The sequence below is a fragment of the Erithacus rubecula genome, assembly GCF_903797595.1.
Source record: "Erithacus rubecula genome assembly, chromosome: 8".
Taxonomy (NCBI): Eukaryota; Metazoa; Chordata; class Aves; order Passeriformes; family Muscicapidae; genus Erithacus; species Erithacus rubecula.
Genome location: NC_136659.1, coordinates 12926305 through 12953913, shown reverse-complemented (window position 1 = coordinate 12953913; position 27609 = coordinate 12926305). Strand labels below are relative to the sequence as shown.

Here is a 27609-nt window from a genome sequence, read left to right as displayed (position 1 = left end):
AGTGACTGCTTGCTCTTTGCCAAGTTGAAGATGAACTCTGAGTAGACTTGTAGGAATTTGTGAAGAAAGAATTCAAACCTCAAATGGTATTTCTGGCATGGGATGGAACTGGGAGGTGCTTTTGCTTTGCTGCATGAAATGCAGTTTTAATGTTTTGGTTTTTGTTTTTTGCTTCAGTATCTGAAAATGGAAGGTTGTTCGACTGATACTTTCTGAAAAACATAATGTTTTTAGTGTAACAGATACAGTTATTTGGGCGTAATGTTTTATGTTGTGTGACTTTACTTTCCTCCTTACTCATTCAGTAAGATAGGTCAGTTGAATTGCAACATACTGTGCTGTCTGGCATCCTGCTACTGAAGCAGCAGATTTCCTCCCCCGTTGAGCAGAACATTCTTTAGGCTTTCTTAATGATTTGAATGTCAGAGCTGCAGCTTTCCTAGGCATGAAGACCTATAGCTTCATTATTATAAACTCCCTCTAACCCTCTATAAACATGGCTGTGTTTCATCCTTAATGACTATGATAACACTAAAGGTCTTGAGCAATTAGTATCATTGAAAACAGATTCTGCTTTGGAATTTTATATTCCATTCTTGAATCTTATGCATAAGGATATACCCATTTTATGTCAGGGAACTGACTGAACAGAAATGACAGGCTCACGTGTATGGCTCATTGATAGGAATTGTCTTGTAAACACCACTGAACTAGGAAGTGCCCTGAATACATTGTTAAACTGAGAAAGCTGCTTCACATGAGAAGTTTAGAAAATCACCGTGTTACAAGAACTTTTGGGGAAAAAAGCCTTTGCAGTATTTGTCTAATATTGTCATTAATAAAAGTATTTTTTGTTCCCCTGAGGTTATGTGTTGCTGTGGTGGTTCTGTAAGCCTTCTCATCAGTACTTTATTACTTCCATAGGATTACTTCAATAACTTATTTGTAAAGGAAACTTAGTGTTACAACAAATTACTCTTTGCATTGGATAGAAATTTTTGGACTGTTTCCATCTCTTTAAAGAGAAAGTATGTAAGACTTGTAAATGTTTGGTGTTTTTTTCTCTTTATGCCTAATCGTTGTGCTAGAGACATATCCTTTAAGGGAATTGTTGTAATGTTTTAGTGTAATCAGAATGTCTCTTCCTTTCCAGTGTAAAACTGTAAATGCTGTGTCACCACTAAGTACATCCATTCAGAGCTGATGGCTTGGCTTTGTTGTGGCAGGTGCCAGAGCACTGCTCCAGTGCTTGCTGTTGGGAATGCTCCCGAGGTGGGAGGTTCAGCTAGCTGCTCCTTGGTTTTACGGGAATGCACTGGCAGCATTTGTTGACACAGAGAGACTTCTTACCTCAGTGTTTTTCTTTATTGGCTGTTAGTGTTTGAAAAAGAAAACTACAGGATACTTGAATGAACGTGCTTCTTACAGCCTATAAAAAGGATACTGTTGGAATGAAGGGTAGATAGGGAGAAAGATGGATAATTGTACTCATACAGAGACTGATAGTTGGAATCTCAGAATGCAGTCTGATGGGTAGAAGCTAACAGCTGGCACTGGACTCCTTCTTTTTCCTGTCTAGCGATTTGACCTCAAAGATGAGGCTCCATTGAGCCAAATGATTTTGCAATACAGCTTATCTGATAGAATAGAATATTTTTCAGGTTACCAAGAAAATACTGTCTATTGGTGAATCATAATACTCACCCTCCATATCATTTTCCTTTACAAAAATGCAGTAATTTTTCCAACCAGTAGGAGAAAATAGAATGCTTAAAGGAGAATTACATGCAATCCCAAGAATAGAGACCTGCATTCCTTGAAAATTGTGTGGCTTTATTTTTTTACTTTGACTAATCAGTTTCTCTACTTGTATGTCTTTCCTAAAACCTTAAGACCGTCATGTTTTGGTAGAAGATGCTATCTCATTCTTGTCAATCCATCAACAGCTGAGTTGCTCTTTATTGGCAAACCTAAACATCTAAATTACAGATTTTCTGAGAGGAGACAAAAAAATCCTTTATATAATCATCTCTCATTTCCTTTGAGTGTCAATGTACAGAGTACATTGTGCTTGCAAACAATGTAAGAATAGTTCCAGCTCAAAAGAAGTTAGAATCCAGCAGGTCTCTGTTTGGACCTTTGAAGGAGAGATGAGTCATAAATCCTGGTTGATTAATCGTGTATATATGATGTATCTGTTATATACATGTCCTGTGTATATGGTGAATTTGTTCTGTACCCAAACCCCAGAGCACTCATTTGTAGACTATTTTACAGTTAAAGGTTATTTCTTATAATTTGGGCATGGCTTTATGCTATCTAATTACCTGTGAGAGGTACTGGTAAAGCAGTTAAGTGTTTTGGCATTTCCCTGAAAGCTGCCATGACAAGGTTCTGTCTGTCCAGTGAGTATCTGGGTGATCTGCTGCAGAAGGTGCAGGTGGAAAAGATGCTTGCATCTGCTTTGTAGCTTGTCCTCTTGGCTGGTGTGCCAGGAGAACAGGCAGACTTCAGTGTGTGTTTTTAAATTTCAGTGATGTCCATAGTAAAAGAGCTCCCTATTTGTTTCTCCTCCAACTACTAGTTTTGAGTCCATGTAGTCTTTCCTAGCCTTTACTTATATTTTTTGTTAGTCTTGCAATGCTGGATGGTGGCAAGACCAGAATTTCATGGTGAATATTTGGGGACAATTTCATAATTTTTCCATGTTTCAAGGAGTTTTATTACTGCTGAATGTAGGCACCATTCACTTCAGCTCCTGTCAGACTTATTTTTATTGAGTACAGTTCATTGTGGTGCAGTTTGCCTGCTGTGACCTTTGCCCAAAATTATGATGATGATTTTTATTTTTTTAATCCTCTGTGATACTCATTTAGTGGGTAATATTTTGAATGTTAGAAAGCTTTCCACTAACATACTCTGCTTGCCAATTCTTATTTCTGAGCACAAACCAGAAGTGAAGCCAGACTACAAATTTGAAGCTCTAAAGACTTTGCTCTTATTGGAGGTATTGGCTGCAGGCTGCTTTGGATACAGACTTCTTGTAAATGATGAGTTTAATGAACAAAGAAGATAGAATGTGACCTGGAAATCTGCTTAATTAGCTTCTTCCTCCAGAGCTTGTCAGAATTCCACGTGCCATCTTACCCTGCTACTCTTGCCTGTGGTCAGTTGCAGAACATCCTTCCTATGGATTCCTGTATTAAAATTCTCTCTCTTCCAGCTGCAACTTTTCCTCTAAGGTTTTCTTAACTACTTCAGTAAGAATTTTGGTGGAGTAGTTTAATCTCAGATTTTTTTTTTTTATCAGTCCTAGTTGTTAAACACCACAAGGGCAGGACAGAAACATAGTGGTGCAGAAGTAGGGTAAGCAATAGAGAACTACTTTTTACAGTGTGTCTGTAGCTCTTCTAGAAATAGAAGTAATTCAGGGGTTCTGCAAATCTGGCCAAGGCAATTTTGCTGTTTTGCTGCAGTTTGAGTCTAGAGTGGCTCACTGTACCCTTTCTCTTTCTCAGGTAGTAAAGCCCTTGCGGCAGTGGAGTGAAAACTGTGCCTCACTCTATCCTGGGCAAAACCAAGCGACTTCCTCTAGTTTGTCATACTTCATCAGTAAATGGGATGCTGGTGCTGCATCTCACCTGTACATTTTTTTTAAACGGAAACAATCTTCTGCTTTTGAGATAAACAGTCCCAAAGCCTTCCATTCACTGCTTAAGTTACTTCTCTAAGGAAGTTTTTTTGTGAGTTAGTCTACATAAAGCTAGTATGGAAACCAGAAGTCATGCAGGATTTTTTTTTTTTTCCCTCAGTAGAGACTCTAGAGGGCTGGTTTATAAAAAATATTTTAAAAGTGCAGTATTTATTTAGCTTGCAGGGAAAAGAATGAGGCAAATATCATATACCTCAATCAAATATTTATATTTTGTGAACTCTATGAAGTGCTGTTTGCCTCCAAATCACATTCCTTCTACTCAGTCTGAGTTAAAAAGTTATTTGCTGTAACAATGATTTTTAGGGTATAATGGTTGTCAGCAATTAAATTTTTTTACAAGGTAGCTTATTTCATACTGAGTGTGAGTTAATTTGTGGAAGTATCTGGTCTGTTCTAGTGTGTAAAAAATGTAGCGGACTTTGCTTTGACTCTGGTTTTAATTGTATTTTCTTTAGGTTACTCACTCTACTGAGATCTCTGTGGAATTTCTGTATTTTTCTCCAGGTTGCCCCCCATCCTGGCCCTCCCCACTCTAGAGAATAAGATACAACACTGTACTAGTATATATAATTTACTTAATTTGTGTATTTTTCAAAAGTCTTTCTCATGGTTGTCTTATTTAACAGATATGTATTTTTTTTTTTAGTAATGTTGGAAATTTGACTGGCAGCTTCTGTTACCGGTACCTCTCAACCTGTTCTTTGCTCAAAGAATGGAACATTGGAGAGGTGATTGTTATTTAATTGAATCTTCCCGTGTCTTGAGTAGGGTGGAAAGATTTGCTGAAATTTTTCAAAGAGTGATAGAAGCTGAGTATGTTAACTCCTACAGAATTAGGCTCATTTGGAAAACCAAGCTGCTGCCAATTCACAGTTAATTTCCCCCTGCTGGCTGTAATAAATGTATCCTGACCAAATGCTTCAGGAGTTCCTGGCATTATAAGCTACAAAAATAATACTCCCTGAAGAGCTGGAAACCTGAAATAGTTGTTTTGGGTGACAGGAAGGAGAAGGTTCATTGACATTTCAATATTGTGCATAAAGACCAGCATTTGCATAGGAGTAGGTAGTTACGATGCAGATGCTGTTTAGATTATAATAAAAAAAGGAAGATTTTTTTTTTTTTTTTTTTTTTTTTTTTAGGAAAAAGTGCGTGTGTGTGTAAAAAAAAAAAAAATTAATATTAGGGTTTGTCAATTATAAATTCTGAGTCTTCTGTGTGAGGCAGGAAGATTTGTGTGTAAAAATCCAGAGAAGTCTTCTGTATTAATGTTTCAGGAGCAGTTATTTGGATAGCTCTCATTCAGCTGCTGACTGATTGGAGGTACTAACTTTGCCTGAAAAACCCTCATGGAAAGCAGTTCACTGACTTTGTGAAGAGTACTTGTACCTCATAAATGCTTAGAAGAACATTGTGCATGTTAAATATATGACTTCTAAGGGTATTTTCCTCTTCGTGATTACTGTTGTGTTCAATTCACTTACTTTTTCAAACTGTCAACAGAACAGAATTGCTCTGGATGCTTCTCCTTTCCACACACTTCCACTTGGAGTAAGATAGATCACAGTATGCCAGTGTTGGCCCCTTAATCCCTGAGTCTGGAAATGTTTGTTTACGTAGTTTTCCATTTAAATTGAATTTTGTGTGTTGTGGGGAGTAATTGCTGCAAGTGAGAATGTGAAAGAAGTAGATGGCTTGTGTTTGTACCTTCAGGGAGCTTTTTTTCTTATTAGGCCTTTCATGTATTATTAAAAATGTTATGCTAGAGCTGGACTGCATCCTTCTCTGGTCATCATGGGTCTCTGGTAGCTGTGCTTGCAGTGTAATATTTTTGTTTATTTTGCTGCAGCAATATTCACTACCATTTAACTTTGAATAGTGCCTGAACACATACTTTGGTTGCTTTTATTTATATATCAGGAATTTTGCAGCTGTATATGTATCATATTCTTTCTTGTCTGGCATAACAAAATATGTTTTAATTGTTATCATGCTTTTATTAAATAAACCATATTCAAAGACACTTGTTTTTTTGGTAAGCTCCTATGTTCCAAATAAGAGGTACATCTGGCAGTATTCACACATTGTTTGTCCTGGTGTGACACACCTGCCTTTGAATGCAGTGAAAGTGGTGTAGTCTGGCTTATTGTTCATAGTGCAATTCGTTAATGGCTCTAGATAGGAAATGAGCATCTCACTAAATGGAAGTCTTGGTCAACCTTTGACTCTTGCCTTAAGGCTTTGAGAATAGACAATATGAAAAAAAAGCAACCATCTTCTTTCCAGATGGCTGAATGCTTGATGTGTCTTTATGTTTAGCTGTCATTCAAATGTGAATGCTGTGGTGATTATAAGTGTCTTCCATTTTTCTGTTTTGAAATGATCCCTTTTATACATTGTGTGTTCAGAGATTAACTATTTGGCTTATCAATATGGATTTTAGAGTTAAAAAAAAAAAAAAAAGACTCGAATGTTTAGCAAAATCCAGGATGCTTGTGTTCATAAGCAGACTTGGTAGTGCGGGTCTTAGTTCCACGTGCCGTGGTGCAGACCAAAGTAGTTTGGAAATAGATTATAGTGGACTATTGACATTCTACAAGTGGTGGTGTTTCAGTTTTGAAACATCTTGTGTGTGATAAGTTTTATAATAGTGTTTTTTGTTAGTGAAATAATACTTTTCTGCATTCTGGGAAGAAAAAGTTTGATGAAGGAGGCTTTGTGGGATGGAGTTTCTTTTAACTGGGAAGAAAAATGACAGATTTAGCTTTTAAATGGTGAGTTTTTAATGATATTTTCATGATGGTTGAGTTCATATTGAAAGATACAAGCTACAGTTTAATGATCAAACTGTTAAATACTGTTTTAAGCTGCAGCACACCTAATGGATTTTCAGGGTGGTTTTTATTTTTTTTTTGTTTGTTTGCTTTTGAGCCTAACGTCATAGTTAGTGTAAGAAATACCTTTAATAAGGCAGCCAAAGCTGTTGCAGGCTCTGTAGGAGTCCAAAACACTTACTTTGTGATCATTAAACCAGCAAATTCAGGTATTATAATTTTTTTTCTATTAACTGTCAATGGCAGTGTCCTTAGTAACCATTTAAAGAAGAGAATTAGCTGCTTCATTGCGTGTGTTGGCTTCCTTTTCAGGCACTGCATATAGTGACAAACTTTAGTAGAAGTAGACCAAATTACTTTGCTGAAATTTTTTCAGCATCTTGTGTCTGAACTTGTCCGTCTCCCCATTTTTGTGAGTTGGGAACCAGATCTGTTTGTCCCTTACAGGGAAGGGAGCTTTTGTGCTGCAAGTCCATTGACAGTGCATTGTGCTGAAACATTCCTATAACTTGGTTAGGGTTGAGCATTCTCGTGAATAATGGCTGTTATGTCCACTTAGCTGTAGGCATTTGCAGTAGATCTTTGTTTAATTTTACTTCTTATTTCTGTTGGTGCTTGAACATGGCATAATATGTGGAGCTAATGTATGAGTACAGTTCTGAGTGGAAAGAGAATGAATGAGGTGGCTGACTGAAAAGTAAATTGAACTCATTTGTATCAGTGATGGATGACATCAAGCTGCAAATGAAAATGGAGGTTGTAATGGCATCTCAGGACTGATCCAAAATATATGCAAATGCAGCATTTAAACAAGTTTGCTTACCAGCTGTTTTCATTTTTACTTTTTTGTGAGGTTATACTGGTTGAATTAAAGTTGTGTAAGGAGAGTTTTTTTCCATGGTGGCCCCTTTGCAAGCTGTGGGTTGGAGAAAGTTGCCACCAAGCAGTAACTGGAATATGTGCCTCAGGTGTCATTTTTCACATCTGGGCTAAATGTTGTACTTGACTTACTTAGACCTACCTGTCTGTTAGTTGTTTTGCAGTGACTTTGATGCTGCCTTCTTTTTTTGTCTGAAATCTGTGAAGATGTTTCTTGCCAACTCTTTTGTGATTCTGTTTTCCTGAAGGCACTTGGAATAGCAGAAGAAAGCAGTCCTTTGGGATAAAGGCAGGGCGGGGTGAACCTTTATGAACATCAGTAGTATTACATTTCAATGAACAAGTGGATAATCGCACTCTCTTCACTGTTCTTTATCCAGCTAAAATTTACTTAATGCATTGAGGTTAGGATATGGCAACAAGTTTTGATAATACATTAATTCTGGCATGTTCTGTATTTCAGTCAGGTGAAGATGGAAGTTGTTCTCAGGAGTCTTGTTTGGGTTTCATCCAGTTCCACCACTTGGCTCTGGCAATATGTTTAAAGGTAGAAGTTGTTTCAGCTGTTCACCAGGTATATTTGCAGTATCTTGGAAGTCAAATACTGAAACTTACCCCCATTGTGCTGTGGTGATAAAAATTTTATTAATATAGAACAAAATATGGCAGATTATTTAATAGTCCCTACAGTGTAATATTAAGCTGCTAAATATTTCTATTACTTTTTATACTTCCTGATTATTTTCTTTTGAACAATAGCCAGAACCACTGAAGCTGGTTAGGCTTTAAGGAATGAGAATAACATAGGTTACAGCATCATCTATTACAGACCTACAAACCTTGCTCCAAAACCTGTACGGTTAAACCCCTTTGTTTCCCTCCCTGCACTTTGTTTCCCTCCTTTATAGCACTGTCCCTTGTGGCTTGATTTTGCAACAGAGTTGCTGAATGTACTGTGAAAGATCATATATTTTCTCTGAGGTCCATACTTAACTCCTCTCAGAGGAGGGCAATGAGCTGTGCCTGCTAGGAGATGTTCAGAGAGCATGGAGGGAGTTGGTTAAGGTTGATATGGGCAGTGGCACCAGTGGGAGTTGGAGACATTTCTGAAATGTTCCAGCTTTGGACATGTCAGAAGGGAATGGTGGTCTGGGCTCTGGCTGGTCCTGCTGACACTACAAATCTGGCAGTCTTTAGCAAAATTCCTCCCAGCCTCTGGCTGGTGCTTGACTCATGCAGGAAATAAGATGGTACTGCAGCAGAAAAGTCTTGCTGTTTGTTCTCTGTGGAGTTCTAAAAAATATCTAATGACTTTCTCTGAAGAATTATGGATATGCTTCTATTGTTTACTACGATTTTTTTTCTCACTTGAGCTTTGTCTAAAGCTCAGTTTATGTTAAAATTTGGCAGGATTCCAGCGTGCTTGGTCTGCATTGTCTTGCAGAGACAAGTATTCAGTTTTGTTTAGAGTCTGGTGTTACTCAATCACATCTTTGACGTTCCCTGATAAGCAGTCTTGTATCAGCTGCAAATGCATTGATCACTTTAGCAAAGAAAGGCCCAACAGTTGTAAATAAAACCATCTTAGATGGTTTCTAGATATAGGGCTGAAGTGCTGGCTGCCCTTGGAGATGTGAACCATTTATCATTTTGGTGAAGATCTGGTATCCTTCAGTGCCGAGTTTGTTACGAATTTGAGTTGAGTTAATTTGCAGCCAGCCTAGTTTTTATCTGTAACTATACTGAATGATTTGAATTTAAGGCATTATTAGTTTTTATTGGCAAAATAATAGCATTGTTCACTCACCCTGGACTTTACTTTTGAAATACACTACTCTTATACACATGCCTTTCTTACTTTCTTAAATTTTTTCCCCTCTCATTTCTGTGTGAAAAAAGTAGGAAAGTTTGAAAGAGTAAGTAGTTCTTTTATAGTTCTGTCTGACCACTTAATGATGGATTTTGATAAGTCATGGCTGTAGTCCTTAGCCCCCTCGGTGTTACCTTTAGGTAATCAAACAAAAAGCCAGATTCAATGCTAATTAATTACCTGCCAGATGCCTGAAGCTGGTTAGCAATTTGCTTATTAGCATAACAATGCTGCTCTGAATATTGTAGATAATATTTGACATGGAGGACTTGGGATATGAACGGTAAGCCTTAAAATCTTGTAGGTTTATTTAGAGATGTTTTGTCCTGGAACTTTTGCACAAGGCTGAGTCTTTCATGTTTCTGTATTGTTGAAGCAGTCCTATCTAATGGATTTGAAAAGCTGAAGAATATTCTTTGTTTATGACCGAAGATCAGTTTGCACTTATATTCTTGCATTTAGTGTAGGTGGGCTATGTGATCCTCTACTGATGTATTCTCTGCATCGTGTTTTATTCAGGTAATATTCAGACAGCTATATTCAGAGAGTGGTTTTTCATTCAGATTCAGTATAAAATCAGAATACTCTTATTTTTGAAGGGTTCCAGTGCTGTGAATCAAGTAAAAGTTGGAGTGTTAGTTGATCTAATCTGGGTAATTTTGGATTTATATGCCTGTGCTCTGAGAAATGGAGAATTCCATGATAGAGAGATAACAGCAGCTTGCTTTGTTTTGCTCATCAGACTGAATATGGGAGATAGTTGAATATACAGGGGAGAAAATAAATACCTGTCAGGATAAACCAACACTTCTTTCTCCTTTCTGATTACAGTGAAGTATCTTCTCTGCCTTGTGAAAAATGAAGACTTTATTATTAGTACATAGACCTAGTAATTTCTCAAAACATAATAATGTAAAGATAGCTAAAGGACAAGAAATGGCCAGCACTGTCTCTGAGAGCCAGAAGAGACTCGCTGTCCTTCTTTGTACTGTGACCTACAGCATGCAGTGTCAAGTGACTCAAGTGGAAGAATCCTATTCACTGTGCTCTCCTTGGTTTATAGCCTGTGTGAAGACCTTTCACTGTGTTCATGTTCTATGGTTCCAGCATATTTATCTTCAAATGTCATCTGGGACATTTTTAACAGATGAAACTCTGTGTATAATATATGTAAGAGAAGGGGTGAAGACAGAAAGAAGTGATCATCAATCCTTGCTCTTGTGTTTTGACTACTAGTCATGGTAATACTCGGTCCTGTTATTTTCTCAGAGCATAATAATTTGAAGATGGCTAAAGATCAAGAAATATTCCAGGTGCCTCTGGGATTAAGGATTGACTAATGGCATTTTTGGCCATTTAGCGTGCGAAAGATAAAACTGATGTTGATCTGTATTTGTGCTGTGTTAGGCCTAGGAAGAGCAAGAGAAGGTTTTTCTGCTTTTGTCTGGATGGATAGCAGATTGTTTTTGTCGCAAATCTGTGGTAGTCCAGAGGCTTCGTGCATGAATTGCTTGGTTGTCTGTATTGTGCTCTTGCCATCCTTAAGGGCCAGCAAAGTGGTGTGACCAGATTGTGCAAAAACTGCAAGTGTACTTAAATATTAATATTAAAAATTAAATTGAGTAACTTAAATATTAATAAACCCAACCTTTCTGACAAAGATGAATGTTTCTTTACTGACCCGATCTGCTTAGTTCCACTTTTGATAACAGGTTTTTAGCACCTTCAAAGACAGAAACTTTTAAAATTGAATATTTAAAGTGATCTTACACCAGTTATGGTTTTTTCAGAACTCCTTTTCTTCCTACTGTTTGGCTGTATCACATCTAATCAGGTTTTGAAAAACAAGTGCTTGAGGGAAGAATATGTTTTCCACAAGTAAGAGAGAAAATGAATGAATCTGAACAAAAATTTAGTATGTGTGAAAATATGTAGAATGATATTTAATTTTTAAAGTAGCTTCTTTACAGGGAATAGTTTCCTCTATTATAGTTTGGAAAGAGATCCTTCTAAACAGTAGGAGAAATTGTGTTGTTTTGAAGAAAATAATCTTCACCTCATATTTGAATATTTAATTTATTCCTTTTAGGAGGAACAAAATTTCTTCAGTGTGAAGAAAACTTCATAACCTGTCTAAAAAAATCAAAATGTGTATTTGATCAGAAGCAAAGCATCATGGGTATAACGACTTAGACTGGCGTTACTTCTTGTCATATTTTGGCATGAAGTTTGAAAGCTTGTTAGACCTGCTAAATTTATTGTGAAAAGTGAAGAGCTTTGTCTTCTGTGTACTCACAAGTTTGATTGCTTGGAGTGAACTTTTCTGTTCCCTGTGACCCCTCCAGTTAAGGTAGGATTCCTCCCGAAAGATTCTTTCTGTGCAGCTTTACTTTTATAGTTCTTTGTTTCATCTGGAGGACAAATTAGGAAGCATCCTTACAGTCACCTTTCTAAGACTATTTCTGCTGTATGGCCTTCTGTGTTTTCTGTACTTTTATTTCTGGATGCTTAAAAGCAGTCTTTCTCTGAGCAGACTACCTTGTCCTTTGCCCTTGCCTCAGCTTTAATTTCTATCTTTGAGCTCACCAGTATAGATCTTTCTTAAATATTAATAACTTGGGAGAATGTGTGTCACTCCAGCTGGAGAAGGCTATAAAGAAATTTTATCTTCTCTCTAGCATCTTGCAGCATTTTTACTTCTAATACAAGTGGAGTCAGAGTTTTGGTGAAGGACAGCAGTAACGCAGTGAAATACACAAGGAGTTTTTATTCACTATCTCACTGTGTTGTAGCATGTTTCTCTTCCTTGTGTTATCTGAAAGATTTCTGCTTATGAATTTCTAACTGGAAAGGATTAAAAATGTGTTGGTTAATCTTATGCTATAAAGACAATGTGATTAATTACAGGTAAGAATTCATTTTTTCAACAGTGAGACCTAGAAATTTGAGCTTGTAATGTGCTCTGTTATGTGTAATGTAAACTAAACTCTGGAAGCTTCCTGAACAGTGAAACCTAAATGTTGCTTTTTCTCTTTTTTTTTTTTTAAGTTTGTGAAAAGAAGACCCAATTTCTACTCAGTTAGAAGTGTGTGTGTGTAAATATATATATAATATATGTGTGTGTGTGTGCATAAAGTATTCTCATGTCCTTCATGTAGGGAGGCTTCTTCAGATCAGGTCTGTGCCAGGAACTGCTGCACTCAGTAATGTCTGGAAGAGGCTTAATCTCTTGTCCAGGTAGCTGTTTATCTTTGATTCGTACTGATGCTTCTTGTGGCTCCTTTTATTCCATTAAGATGTTATGTCTGTAACCTGCAGTATTGTAGGCAATGATACAATTCTACATTTGTGCATATGTTGAGAGTAGAAGTGGTGGTTGTTTGCTTGCTGTAAGGATGGGGTGTGATGTTTATTTGGGCTTTTGGGTTTTTCTTGAGGTTTCTCTTGGATTTGTACAAGGACATCAATGCACTTATGTTGTGGTGTTGCTGAGCTCTAACTGCTCAGCTCCAGATTCTGATAGTTTGCAGTGTGCAGACATTTGCTTTGTGATCAGCTCTTGATTTTGGAAACATATTGCTGTAACAACAGAGCCCTACCTCTACTGCAGCTGAAGATGGCAGCTCTGTTGGTGGCAGTTTGAGATGAAGTTTGAATAAAGTACCACTTCAGGCTTGTTTGGAGGTGGTTTTGGTAAGCAAACCAAAAATGCTTAAGGCTGTTCTAATTCAGTGATCAACTTGGAGAAGGATTTGGAGATGAAGTTTGAGGCTGTAACCAATGTGTTCCTCTCCAAGCTGCCTTTTGTCCTCTGCTTCACAGGCTGTGGTCTGAGAGTAACTTAACTTAGATACTTAGTGCTTTTTGGCTGTGCACAATGATACATTGTGTAGCCTTAAAATGCTTACAGAAATCATAAAATACTACTTAATGTATTCAGGTAATGCATCACATTGCAATTTATAGTCTAAGAATTATTAAGTGGTAGAATACCTATTTTACTGACCTTAACCTAAAATATCCCTGTATCAGAAAATGTTTTATGATTATGCGATTTTAAATTTTACACTGTCTAAATGACTGAAGACAGTATGGCCAGAGGCCACTCCTTCCCCCAAGTTTGACCTAGCATTTATTCACTTGTTGTGTATGTTGAACAAGCATGTATGATTTCCATATTTATGCTGCATTTTATTGAAGTCGGTTCTAGTGAAGCATTGATGTGGAGGCACTTGAGAAATAGTAGCATGAGGAGTAATTACTCAGTCCTGTTTCTGTTTTTTTTTTGTTTGTGTTTTGTTTTTGTTTTTGTTTTTTGTTTTTTTTTTTTTTATTGAGAGCATCCTATTGTTACTATATTAAATTAAAAATTCCAGTATAGGGTTTGGTATAAATTTTATGTGTTCTGCACAACGGAATGAAATACAGCATCAAACAATAATTAATTGTGAAATTAAGTGGTGATGTTTATTTTACTGATGGTCAGCTGAAACATATTTCAGCTTAGGATTCTCTTGCTCATTAACAGTCAGAAATACCCAACGTGGACTGTAACATTTATTAAGTATGTTGCTTAGCTTTCAGAAAAGGATTCTGATACTTTTCTATCCAAGCTGGGAACAAAAAGAATTAAGAATGCGCTCCAATTTTCTTAAAAATGTGCATCTGTAGATTTATATGAAAATCTAACAATAAATGGGAGTGCTATAATTATAGATTGGTCTTTCATTTGAATGTGTGTGTGTTGACTGAAAATAAATGTGTAGAAGAATTCTTGGACCTGTTTTAGACTATTTGAACAGTGACAGTTTTGTATTAGGTGGCAACAGCTAAGTCAGGATTCTGTGACAACATGAATGTCAAGCCCATTTTTTAAAATTTATGTCACTTCTCTGCCTACATTGCACTTGTGCATTCATGTGACCTGGCTTTAATTTAACATTTGGTAAATATTTGCATAGTAATTCCTAAAGTGTTCTCCCACACATAAAGGAAATGATGATAAACAGCTTTTAAGTGGCTTGATGTTAAACACGAACATGACTTGCAGCCCTAAGGTAAAATGCACATTAGAGTAACTGTTCAATATTCATTTGCCAAGTGCTCTTATGAATTATACCAGGTAACTTAGTCATTTCTGCCTAAAGGTTATGTTCTGTGCTGTAAGAGAACTTCTCCCCACTTGTGATGCTAGGATTTTTTTGGAAATGTAGTTGTGTTTTCTTCAAGATGAACTTTCTAACAGAAGAGCATTTAGGAGCGCAGATAGATTCAGGCAGCCATACCTGAATGCTTCCCAGAGCTTCCAGGCTACTGTTACTGTTTTATTTTTCAAGAGGCATTTTTGTTTTTCAAAATTATTTCAGAAATATTTGTTTTTAAGCATGTCAACTTAATGATGATGATTAAGAAGATACTGTGAAGAATCATTCTAGACACTGTCATTCATTAGAATAAGATTTCAGTCTCAAGCTGGAAAAACTTCAAGAAGCAACAATCAACTAAAAAAAACCACAACCCAAACTTGTCCTAGTATTTTTTAATAAATTTGTTATAATTTTTTTCCTTTATATGTCATAGTTTTTCAGCAAGTACTTTCTCAGTAAGTATGTCCTTAATCTCTTCCCTGATCAAAAATGGGGTGTCCTCCAGCATTTGCTGCTTTCAGCAGGTAAGAAGTGTTACTTCATTGGAGCTGTCTGGCAGTGACCCTTCACGGAGCCTGTCATCAGTTACTGGGTTCTGACCTTCAGACCGTTCAGAAAACACTGGACAATCAGAAAACACTTTTACAAGACTTCTAGTCATCTCCTTTATTTAGTGTGAAGTTACTTTGTTACTTTAGAGAGGCAGTCTCCTGCATAGGAGTTTTAAAACACCTGGAAACCTGAAGTGTTCTTGATGCTCCTTTTCATTGTTCTATCATAGTAAAGCACAAGAACCTTAAAATAGGATGATCCTTTTCCTGAGCAAGTTTCACTTTCTCTGATGATGATTTTACCTTGAATGTACCACAGTTATGTTTTGGACTTGTTCTACTGCTTTTGAGCTCTAATAATGTGCAAGATGTGATTTTGTGCATATGCATATGGATACAGTGCTGTGTGGAACCTTATATACTCATCTTTTACATCTGCTGGTACATCATGCCTTAAGTGCTGAGTTTTTAAAAATATTGATGTTTTATGTAGTAAAGCTGTCTGGATTCTTGGTGCAAGTAAAAAACCATGGGATAAATGGATATATAGATTTCAGGGTTTTTTTGTTGTTTTTTTGTTTTTATTGGTTTTGTTTTGTTTTATTTTTTGTTTGTTTGTTTTTTTCATTGGTTTTTGGGTTTTTTTTTTTTGTTTTATGGACACTATGTATCCAGTGCATGGCAGTGTTTGGAGTTCATCCAAAGAATAGAAAATGTTCTCCGACTTGGAAATCTTTTTGAATGGCTGAGTGGGCTCTCTGGTCCCGTGAACCGTTGTTACTTTTGTGACTGTGCAGAGGGAACCTCCTCCACAGGCTATCTAGCAGTAGTTACCATTTCCTTCATCAAACAAGGTTATAAAAAGCTCCCTCTCCCAGCATGGGTTTTTAACTTTCAGGGATGAAGTTCATATAAGCTAATAGAAGCCATTCACATTTGTATTTTTGAGGCAGCAAGTATTCAGTCTTGCTGTAGTCTGTGCTGGTTATTGTACTTGGGGATTCCTTGAGATCAGAAGGTTGTAGTGTGCTCATACTGTGTGTACCTGAGCTACAGTATGTGTCTAAACGATTAAGAAGTATTTTTCTTCAAAAGAAACTGTGAATCCTGCTCTTCGTTAGTTCTTCTACTTTAGTGTGAAATGTCATTGTTTTCTTTTAAAGCATGTTATATTGGCTACACTTATTCCACAAGTTTGGTAAGGAATGGCATCCTCTGCTCTTTGAGACTACTTTAGAGATGTTCTCTTGATTTTACCACTGACAAAAATAATTACATTACTGTATTTGCTGTGGCCCAAAGTAAAAGAAGGTTAGGAATTCATTAAGTTTAATATAGATTAGGGTGGCTGTGTGTCTTGAGCTTTTCCTGCCAACTTGCAGCATTCTATTGGGACAATAGGGTTTTTCACTTGTTTCTGCTTTGTTTCTGTTTCAATGACACATCTGTGTTGGTGCAGCTATTGAATCAGAAATGGAAGTGAACACTGAAAGCAAAATATTCAGCTGTGTATTTTTTAACTTCAGCATTATTCTTCACACTTCAACAGCATAATATATGCAGCAGGTCTTAATGTCTCTTCAGCCAAATAGGTTAGCTGCAGAAGTTTGCACAGTTAAGAGGAGTGATTTTCAATTATGCTGTTTTAGTGCTGCTAATTATTAAAAGTTTTGTGTTTGCATTAGTTAAAAGGTTCAGGAGGAACATCTGTAGTTACTGATGTGTTCTGGTTTTAGAGTATCACATTTTGTAAGTTTATTGGTAGGGTCAAACCACTCTTTTTTTCAAGGTATCTGCATTAGGTAAATTGTATGAACTAAATTAACCTGCTTATTCATTGCATAAATGTCATTTATTTTCTGCCTTTTCATCTTAGAATTTGATGGTTATGGTAAAAATACCTAAGCCCTGGGCTTAGAGATAGAAATCTGAGCTGTAATAGTTGTTTACTTTTGGTCACTTTGCAGAGAATGAAGCATATTAATTGATATTCTTAAACTTCGTAGTTTTGAACATGTGATACCTAGAATGAACAAACATTTGCTATTTCAAAAATTGGTGGTTTCATTGCCAAATGAAGTAACTGTAGTCAGAAGTAAATTAGAGATTAAATGGACATGTTACAAATAGACATACTTTAGGTGCTTAATTGTGTGGTTGTCATGCAGCTGTACTGTATCTAGTTATTCTTAACCCTCAGTTGCAGGTCATCAATGGTAATTTTTTTTTTTGTCCATTTCTGAAACATTTCTCAAAGCTATGTGTGTGCATGCCCCTTTCCTGGCCCTCAGTTTTAGCATATTATCTCCATAATAAGTGATGGAGGACTCAATTATGCTTTATAATCCTAACTAGGCATCTTTTTTTTCTTCATTGTGCTGTAGCAGATGCAGTGTTCATCAGTGCTGATACCAGAGTGCTCAACACAGTCACTATGACTCACTGGGCTGCCATGTGCTCATTAAACCACAATAACTGGTCCTAGGAGCATAAATCCTAACTTCAGCAGTTCAGACATAAATACCACTTGGAACTGTGTACACAGGTCGCTAGTATAGTTTGGGGGCAGTGGCTACAGACTGTTTGCTCCCTGATTTTCTGTTTGCTGTCAGGGAGAATTTGCTGTTGAGCAGCACACTCTGAGCCTTTTGGCTTCAGGGTCAGTGGAATGATGGCTGAACTCCTGGTTATTGAAGTGAAGGAGTTAATAATGTATGAAGAAAGCATTAGTTTTGAAGAATGAATATGATCCCTGTTAATATAGTACACAGTGCTGCATTAGAAGTTGCCAGTATTTATTTGTGGGAGCAAACTGGGATTTATTAATTCTTTTGGGGTTTTTTGCCATGATAGAATTATTTGCCTCTTCAGAGAAAGAAATTATGGATGTGCTTTATGTATCTAAAAATATATGGATGCACCTCCCCACAACCTGTCAGGAGTGGTGCATGTCCATCCATATATGTTTTTTATTTAAATGTTTAGGCTGATAATAACCAAAATATTCCGTCTATAAAGTATTGTAAAACAAAAAGAATTTTTTTCATTATTTTAAATTCACTATTCAAATTAGATAAAAATTGATAAGGAAATTAAAATGTATGTTTTAAAGATCTTTTTGTGTGTAGTGTTCTGTAGGTATTGCCTTGTTTTTCATCTGTGGTTTTCATTTGCTCTCAGTTTCAATTTTGAGTAGTGGCTTCAATCTTCTGCCTTGTGACTATAGAGGGGGAACAAGTGCGACACAAAACTGCTTTGTCTGACAGCACTACAATCATGAAAGAGTAGGTTAAAAAGTCTTGTATCTGTCTTACAGGATCCAGCTTCCTGGGTAAATATTCACCACCTGGAGTATACAGATGGAGGAATCCTGGACCCAGATGATGTGCTGGCAGATGTTGTGGAAGACAAAGATAAGGTAGAGCTTGTATGAAAGTGTTATGTGTCTTTTCAAATAAAGAATGCTGCTTTCTCAGTTCTTGGACATCTGGCAGGTGTAATGGATGTTAAATATTCTTAAACACATCTGCCCATAACTGCTGGAACTCTTCCCTTCTGGAGTAGAATGGAGGAGTGGGAAGCATGACCCAAGCAGTAAGAAGAGAAGCCTAGAATTTCACTCAGGACTTAGCCTTTTCAAGCTCTGTGTTTCTTTTTATTTCTATATTCAAATAGCATGGTGAAAGAATGTGATTTTTACAAGACTTTTTTTCTTTTTTATGCCACTTAAAATATCTTCTATAATCTCTTCTTTTGCACGGAATTAAGTTTTTGAGAATCATTCAAATGTCAGGGTTGAGTGTGATGAAATAGACAAATCCTGTGATGACAAGAACAGTTACTTCAATTGTTAAATTTTGAAAAGAGTTCCTATGATTTGCTACTGAAAGTCTAAGCAGGCTACTTACTAATTTTAAAAGATGTGTCTCTAAATTTCAATTAAAAAAAGACAAATTTCCTTTGTGGTTAGAGAAATAGTAACTGCAGAGAAAACTTTTTTGATTTTATTTTTAATTGTCAGAAAAATTTAATTTTGGGTAGTTTGCTGTGACTTATTCAGCATAGAGGGGGAGAAGTATTATTTATAAAACTTTGCTGATTCTATCTTCATAAAATCAGAGGAAAGAATGTTTAATGGCTTTAAACTGAAGATCCAAATATGGTATATGCCTGTGCTTTTAAACAAATTGCTTTGTATTTAAAGTGCCATATACTTGATGGCTTAAAAAACAATTTAGTATATTGGAAACAGAATTGCTAGTTTTGTATGCTGTGTTGATTTTTCAATGACTTAATATGAAGCAGAACATTTTGCTTCTGATTAATGGGATGCTGCTGCTTCTTTGTATCTTATGAAATTGTTTAGGGTGTACTTCAGTGTCATTTTAGGGTGGTTGTATGAGAATTCCTAAAAACAGTGGAATTCTGTTGTATGATCTTTTTATCATATTTGTGTTTCTTGCTTGTCCATATTTGTAGAAATTATACTTAAGATGCCTTACAACTTTTTATTTTTTCCCAAGAGTGTTTGGAGACAAAAAGACTGAGTTCTGTAATTGAACAACTGTGTGTAAAGGATAAGACCATAAGCATAAGATGTCAAAAAATGAGATATTACAGCAAAGAGAAATGCTCTGCTGGTCTCATTAGTTAATGAAAATTAGTATGTTTACCCAGGATATTTTCTATTTAAAGCACTGATAGAGGAACACTTGCAGAAATGTGGGCATCAATGTGCAAAATATTTGATATGCAATGCAGTTTTTAACTTGTCACCAGAGCCTTTGCATACCTTTTTGGTGGCTGTGACTGTTTGAGTATGTGCAGCTGAATAAACTTCTAGGCCACAGCTGTGGGTTTAAGCTTCCTCATTTATAACAGTGCTAAGTGAGGCTCTGAGGCTGCCTCAGGGAAAACTCACTGGGAAACTGGAATCTTACTCTTTGAAGTGGTCTGGTGTGGTTTAGAAATACAGCAAACTCCTCAATTTCTCTTCCTCTGTCTCAATTACATGGGATATATAATTATCATCTTGTCTTCTTCAGAATGGCTTGGTGAAACAGGGATAAGAGATTTGCTGAACAAAGCAGCTGCAGTGAAAAATCAGTTTTTTTCTTATTAAAGTAAGGGAGGATGTTGTAAGGGATCTGCTAGTCTGAGAGATTCTGAAATTTTCAAATTCTGAATTCTGAAAGAATTCTTTTATTTGAGAGTGGAATTGCACCATAGTGTGTGTGAGGAGCTGTCTATACTATCTACTTAAAAGTTTGATATAATCTGATATCAAAGAACTAGCCCTATAAAAGGCTTGCAAGTAGTTTTGATAGCTTTACTGTGGCCTGCTAGTCTTTGAGCCTTCACCAGCATTATTTCTGAGAATCTCCACTGGGGGACCTTTAAGCTTTGCAAAAAAAAAGGAGGAGATGTTCGGGTCGGATTGACCTGCTATTTTATTTGGTGTTTAAAGTCCTTGAATAGATGAAGGAGTTTTTGGTACATTTATCTGTGCTCTGCTTGTCTTTGGTTATGATTATCTGTGTATGTGGTAAATGAATAGGCCACAGGTTTGTTGCTCCCTTGTCATCCTTTGCTGTGCCTTCAAGCCAGTGACATAGTTTCACATTAAATCAGTCGCTCTCTATGAAAATAAGCTTGCACTTAACCCCAGTGCCTTTAACTAAAGTTGTGTTTGGCACTGCTGACCATCAAGCTCTTCAGTGGCAGAGGAAACACTGTGCTTTTTGAAGAGATAATCTGCTCTAGATCATACTTTGATAGCAGTAAATTAGCACAGTTTCTTCAAAGGAAAATGTCTTTGCTAATCTATTGAATTCTTTCACTGTGACAACAAAACAGTGAGCCCGCTATCAGATGTAATTTATTTGGAATTTCAAAAGCTTTTGACAGTACTTAACAATAGACTGTTAAGGAGGCACAACTACTCATGAGGTAAGCAACAAGTGCTGCAAGTGGTGGGTTAGTGAACAAATGACAGGGAATAAACGATGAAGTTCCAACCCTGATGTGTAATGCCCATCACTGGGAGTGGCAGTGGTTTTGAGCTCTGCTTGTGTTAACTTCCTGACTTCTTCTTGAGCTCCAAATTAATCAAAGTTCAACAAATAGGCAGTTCAGTGGATGATATTAAGAGCTGTCAGCTGCACAGTTATGCATGCTGGACAGAGTGGCATTTTTTAATTGCCTATAAAGCAGATCTAAATTGGTATTACATGTGCTTGGTAAGGTGTCATGTGAAAATGTTTTGGAAATTCTGCTGGCTGAGAGTCCCTCTTGCTGCTCTTGCCTCAGCAATAATCTGTGGCCTGAATTTGATGTCAAAGCTAGTTGACATAGTTTTGTAGAATAGTTTTAAAATAACTTGTTTTCACTGAGTTATCCAGCAACTGGTTCATGTACTGATAATGTAAAGAATTAATTAAATTCCCCAAGTCTTGTCAGTTAAATAAGAACATGCTATTTAAATTGTCTTATTTGAATGTTGAAGTTATAAATGGAGTAATCTTTGTATACTGTTCTTAACAGATCTCCCACTTGGAATGAATTTTTGAGCAAGAAAATGTTCTGGGGAAATTTCTTTGCTGTGTAAAAGATGCAGTACAAAATGTTTCCCTTCACAGCATTGTGTACATGGAGCCCCGTGCTTGGCATGTGTCTTAAATGCATAAACTTAATGTACCCACCTAGACTTCAGGCTGACTTATATGGAATCATGTTTTTCATTTACTCCCAAACACCTGGGGAGGCTAAGAGGATGTAATGAAGGACTGTGTTAAGTTAGAACTTGCTTTGCTTATAGGACAACAAGCTTCCTAGATCAGACCAGTTTTGCTCTCTGAATAGATGTAAAAGTCTACAGGGAAAATACACTTCCAGTCAAACTTTATATGTATATATGTGTTCATATTTTGACAGGATTAAATACAAGCAAAACATGTTTACAGGTGTGCTTTTTTGACAGAGCCCTTCCAAAGCAGGAGATGGTGGTCTGCTGTCAGAGCGCTGGGGTTTTTTTTCTGGGTTGTTTTGATTTTGTTTTGTAGATATTTTTCATGTGTTTGTTTGCTTTTGTGTCTTGTTGCTTCATACTTCTTGTGGATATCTTGTGTGTTGTGTTTTAAGACTGTGCTTGCAAGGGCAGTGTTGCAGTAGCTACAGTTGAGCCAGCAAAGCTGCTGAACGTTTTCGGAAAGATACATTTTCTCATCAGTGCTGATGGCAGAAGATTAGGTATGTCATCCTAGGGGGAGATGTGGGTTGAAGCTCTCCAGGGATTTCTTTGTTGGCAGCTCAGCTGCTAATGGTGAGGGGTGTTTTGTGGTGTGGGGTGCTTTTTTTGGAGTGGAAAGAATAAAAAAAGTCATTGTGAGGGGCTTTGTGCTGGCACTGAAATAGCAGGATACCAATATGATCTTAGAAATCATTTTTTTCTTGGGTATCTCCTTTGTTAAATATAGATGAGTAGGGGGTTTTTAACAGCAGCAGAAGCTTTTGAAGGACACAAAGCAACGTCAATGAAATGCTGAAATACTGACACTGTTTCAAGATTTGTAGTGACTGCAACTGTCATTTAAGTGCTTCTAATGATGATATCAAGTAAATGGTATGAATTAAGTATAGCTCAGATACCTATTTTAGCTAAGCATTTAATGAAATATTAAATAGGAAAATCAATGAATTCTTTATTCTCAGCTCACTACCAGCAGAAATGCAGTGTTGAGAAAACATGTCACCTGAATGGTCTGCAAACGCTAGGGAAATCAGCTGCTGGCTGTCCCAAATGGCTGTTGGGCCCATGCATGCTCCTGATAAGAAGCTCAAGATCTGGCTGAAGCTTTTGTCACAGATGCTAAGTAATTCTGGAGCCTTACTTCAGACAGAAGCCTTTGTAGGTATCTTTAATTTCAGTGATGGGTTTGCAATTGTGAGGCTGCTTTGGAGAAGTATTTTCAGGAAAGCAATACAAATGAAGCAGATGTGAACTTCAAGACTGATGTAATTATACAAAAGAAATATTTTTCCAGGTAGAAAGACACGCTGACAGGCAGATCAGTGGAACTGAAACTTTTTTGTAGTTTACAGGCAGGTTTAGTCACTGGGAGTGATGGCTGCCTGGGCTTAGTACTATAGAGCAGTTATTTTTTAACGTGGGTTTGACTCTCCAGACCTTTAGGGTTGTCATTTTGTCTGTGAAAGTGATTGCATACTCCAACGTGCAATGTGTATCTAAATTATAATGAGCTCATTCCATCTTTGATCAGTTTCTATTCAACCATCAAATTCCTCATGAAACAAGTAAATCAGAGCCTCAGTAACCCTTAGGTAAGTATAGAAACTTTGACTGAAAACTGAGTTGATCAGTTCTACATCAAGATGAAAAATGGCAAAATTAAGTGAGAATGAGAAGGGGCCTAGTAGATAAAAATGTCTCAGTAGTTTAAATAAAGGGCTGGGGTGTTCTGAGGCAGTTTCTCCTCGCATGGAGTTACAGCATTGCTGCTTTAAAAGCTTCCCCTGGATGTTGGTGGCAGAGGCCTCAATGCTGGTTTCTTACCTTCCAGCATGTCAGCAGAGCCTGTAAATGTCATGTTTTACAGCTTATTTGTTCTAAGACTTGATTCTCAAATATATGATCCATGTAAGTAATGCATACTTAAGTTAGAGAAATGCTGTTCGAACTCTAGACTTCTGTGTAATTGAGCTCTCTAGGGTTTTGTAGTTTTCTGATAACTGGGGTGCAGAATAGAGGGTTTTTTATTCTTCAGTTTGTCATACAATAGTATATGATACTGGTTTGGGAAAAACAGGAAGAGATGTGAGACTTCATTACAGCTGAGAATTTTTACCTATTGAAGTTTATTATGCTGCACTGGTTTTTTTAATGTAGACTCCTCTACAAAACATTGCATATTAGGCAATTTTCCCTTGGAGAAGTTTAAAAAAAACCCTTCTTTATAAGAATATGAGAGAGGTGTCTGGTAGCATAGAAAGCACTTTGCTGCTAGTTTCATGTGATGTGGAGGTAACATTGGAAATGTGCAATGGACACAGGATAGTTCAAAATGGCATGTTACAACTTGAATGTTCTGTGTCTTTCATAAAATCTGTATTGTAATGAAAGAAGAATAAAAAAAAGAAAAAATTGCAGCTTTTTTTCCTTGTAAGGTGGTTAATATCGCTCTGGTCTAGGGCTTTGACACAATGTTTTATGACATTTAGTTGGTTAATACCGTGGCCCATTATTGCTCTGTGTGTACTTTTGCTCACTGTATTTGCTGCAGCAAATACACACTTCAGACTTCTGACACTTTGTGCTTGTGGCAGTCTTGGTTACACTTTTGTAAATTTGAGTGCCTTTCTGGAAAAACGGGTGTCCAGAGGCAGCCAGTTTTGAGATTTAATTCCTTGCTGCTAATGAGGTAAACTAAGGGATTAGTAGATCAAAAAGCCTGATGTGATCAAGATGAGGAAAATGAAGTTGCAGAAATTTGGCAAAACTTGTATGTAAGGGTTGCTGTTCTTTGATTTGTTTTTAATGTGGTTTTTTTTTTTTCACCCTTATTATAATTTTGAAGTTGTAGTTAGTATCTCTGCCAGAATATGTGCAGCTGTTTGTGACTCTTCCTCACTGCCTCTGGTTTTGTATTTGTATTTTGTGATTTCAGTAATGAGATACTACAGATGCCCAGAAATCTTAACATTTTATTAGCAAAAGGATAACTAATAATTCATTCTTTTTTCAAACCCTAAATTGTAAAAATTAAAATGGATTTAGCTTCTATTCTGAATAGAATGTTTACAACCTCTAAAAACATAATACAGTATTAACATCTTCATTACATTTAGAGTACTCTTATTTCTTCCTTGTACAAATTCTTTGTAATAAGTTTCAGCTGTTATTTCCAATAATCAGAGTTATTAGGATATGAAATTGTTATTGCTGACAGCATTTGTTTATTTAAATATTCATATCTAGTTCTGAGTGATGAAATTATAAAGACAAAACTGAACTGTGAATAAAAGCTCCATGCCATTTCTGTTCTGTCAAGAGAATCCTAGTAGAAGCTCTTCAGGTACCTGATGGTTAGTGATATATCATATGTCCACAAGGAAGTATCAGAAAGGGCATATTTTAAATAATACCTTTATCCTTGTTGTCACCTTAAAGTGTAGGAATGTGGGATGCAGGAAAATCCAAGAACAAAGAAGGGTATTAATCCTTTTGGGCTGCATCAAAGGAAGCATTCCCACAAAGCTGCAGGAGGTGTTTCTCCCTCTCTACTCTGCTCTCATGAGTCTCCATCTGGAATACTGAGTTGAGGTCAGGATTCCTCAGCACAGGAAAGATGTGGACCTGTTGATTTGAGGGAAGAAGCACCTATTCTATGAACACAGGGTGAGAGAGTTGGGATTGTTCAGCTGGGAGAAGTCTCCAAGGAGACATTGCAGCCTCCCAGTGCCTGAAAGGTCATGAAAATGAGGGAGAGAAACTTTTTATGTGGGAAGATAGTGACAGGACAAGGTTTCTGAAGTAAAAGAGACAGATGAGATAGCAGGAGGAAATTCTTCAGTGTGAGGGTGTTGAGGCACTGGCACAGGTTGCCAGAGAAGCTGTGGATGCCCTGTCCTTGGAAGTGCTCAAGGCCAGGCTGGATGGGGCTCTGAGCACATCCTGGTGTGGTGGATGGAGTGCCTGCTTGTGGCAGGAGGGGTGGAACTGGATACTCTTTGTGGGCCTTTCCAACCAAAACAATTCTATGAATTTTTCATTGATTGTAATAATGGCTTTTCATCTTCACAAGGTTTTTGGACTTTTTCAAAAGGACAGCACTACTGATCCTTGCTAAGAATTTCCACTGAGTTTGTCTTGTGTTTACCAGTAGTTCAAAATCAATCAAACAAGAAAAGGCATTGGGCCTGGGGTCATTCCTACAGAAAAACTGTAGACCTTGATTTGTTGGCCCTTCAATGAACTAAGATGAAGTTTTGTTTCTGCTATTGACAAAATAATATACAAACCAGCCAAGCTGCAGCCTATTTAAAAAAAAAAAAAATGTTTTCACGCTTTTCAGGAAGAAAAAGTTTCATGCAATTTTGAGCCAGTGCTTGTTTAGGAAACAGATGTCTGATTTCACTCTTGTGTAGTAGGGTATGTTGTGACCCACCATATACATATAAATATATTACAAAAAAGGGATATTTTGGTTGAAGTTGGCCTGTTAATTTCTGACATAAGGTCTGAACTGCAAATACTAGGGGAGAGGGCAAAAAATCACCCTTGTTAGTACTTACTAAGCAACACTTTATTTCAGTAATGCACTGGCTTTTAGAATTCAGATTATGAAGCTTTGCATTTTTATGAAATTTGTTTTAATTTCTTGCTGCAGAGTTGCCATGCATTATTCAAGATCATAAAATGATTTGGATTTCAGGAGCATTTGGGTTTGCTGATGAGGATTTCAAGCTGTGTAATTATGAAACTGTATGCACATGGGTTTGAAGTTCAGAACTCATTAGCGTAATCATTAAAATAACCATTTTTAAGTGTAGTGTTACATTCTGGGGTGTGCAATTACACTATCATGTGCTTCTGGTTACTGGAAGCATTCTTGTTATAAACTTCAGGTCTAGCAATATGCTTCAAGATAAGTTCATGGCTTCAAGAACAGACACCTGGTCAAATGTTGCTTAGGTTATTAAAGAAAATTCAGTTTTATGGACTTAGAGCCATAACATGGTGCCTGTATGCATAAATTTACCTCCTGTTTGTCCTGGAAGAATTTATAAGCTTTTGCAAATTTAGTGCTGCATAATGTAATTTTTCTTTAAAATATAGGTATCTTGGAACATATTACAAGAGTTACTTATTTCAGCTCTACCTACTTTAACAGTAGTGTGGGCATGAAGGTTCCTACCAGATGAACTCCACAGTTTTAGTTTTTTCCAGCGTAAGGTTTGTGTTTGAACATTGTGAACTTTTCTCTGAACATCTGTAACCACCAGATTTTTTCCAGTTGGGATAAGTATTCCATTACTTATTTCAGGTTTAAAAAAAAAAAAAAATAAACATGACAGTGGATCAGTGACACTAAAAAATTCCTGATGATTTTGCAATAGAATTTTTATTTAAATGCTAAATGGGAGATATTTGGAGTTAAAATTCTCTTTGTGTAAGAGACACGTAAATCTGGAACTTGTGCTTTTCTAGTTTGGTTTTATTTTGATCCCTCTATCTGATTAGTATTTTGACTTTTCAGAATATTAAAAATACAGAAGGTTTGGGACCTGGGTTTCTTAGTTTTTGGAGGGTATTGAGCTGTACAGCCATGACACTTTCTTTTGACCTGAAAATGTGTTTTGTCATCTGGGCACTAAGTACTGTAGCTAATTGGTGAGCTGTCTGTTTTGTGTTCCTTGCACAATGGAGGAGGGGAAGGTCATTCTAAGTGCATCTGGCCCCAGTGAACTGAGTGAACATTCAAATTTCCTGATGAAAAGAAGCTTAGCATCTCTTTGTGTGAGCATAACCTGGTGGAAAAGGTACTCCTACTTAGTGATTTTCATTGATGTAATAAATACTTGGAATTCTGTATAC

At 36.8% G+C, this 27609-nt stretch overlaps 1 protein-coding gene across 4 annotated transcripts in view; it reads left to right on the top strand.

The window, feature by feature from the left end:
- PARD3B (par-3 family cell polarity regulator beta) overlaps positions 1-27609 on the top strand; it is a 385570-nt gene that overhangs the window by 6270 nt on the left and 351691 nt on the right. For all 4 annotated transcript variants that reach the window (XM_079311454.1, XM_079311453.1, XM_079311452.1 and 1 more), the window contains exon 2: positions 18313-18414. In XM_079311454.1, the coding sequence (XP_079167580.1) occupies positions 18313-18414 (102 nt within the window). The remainder of the gene's footprint in view (positions 1-18312; positions 18415-27609) is intronic.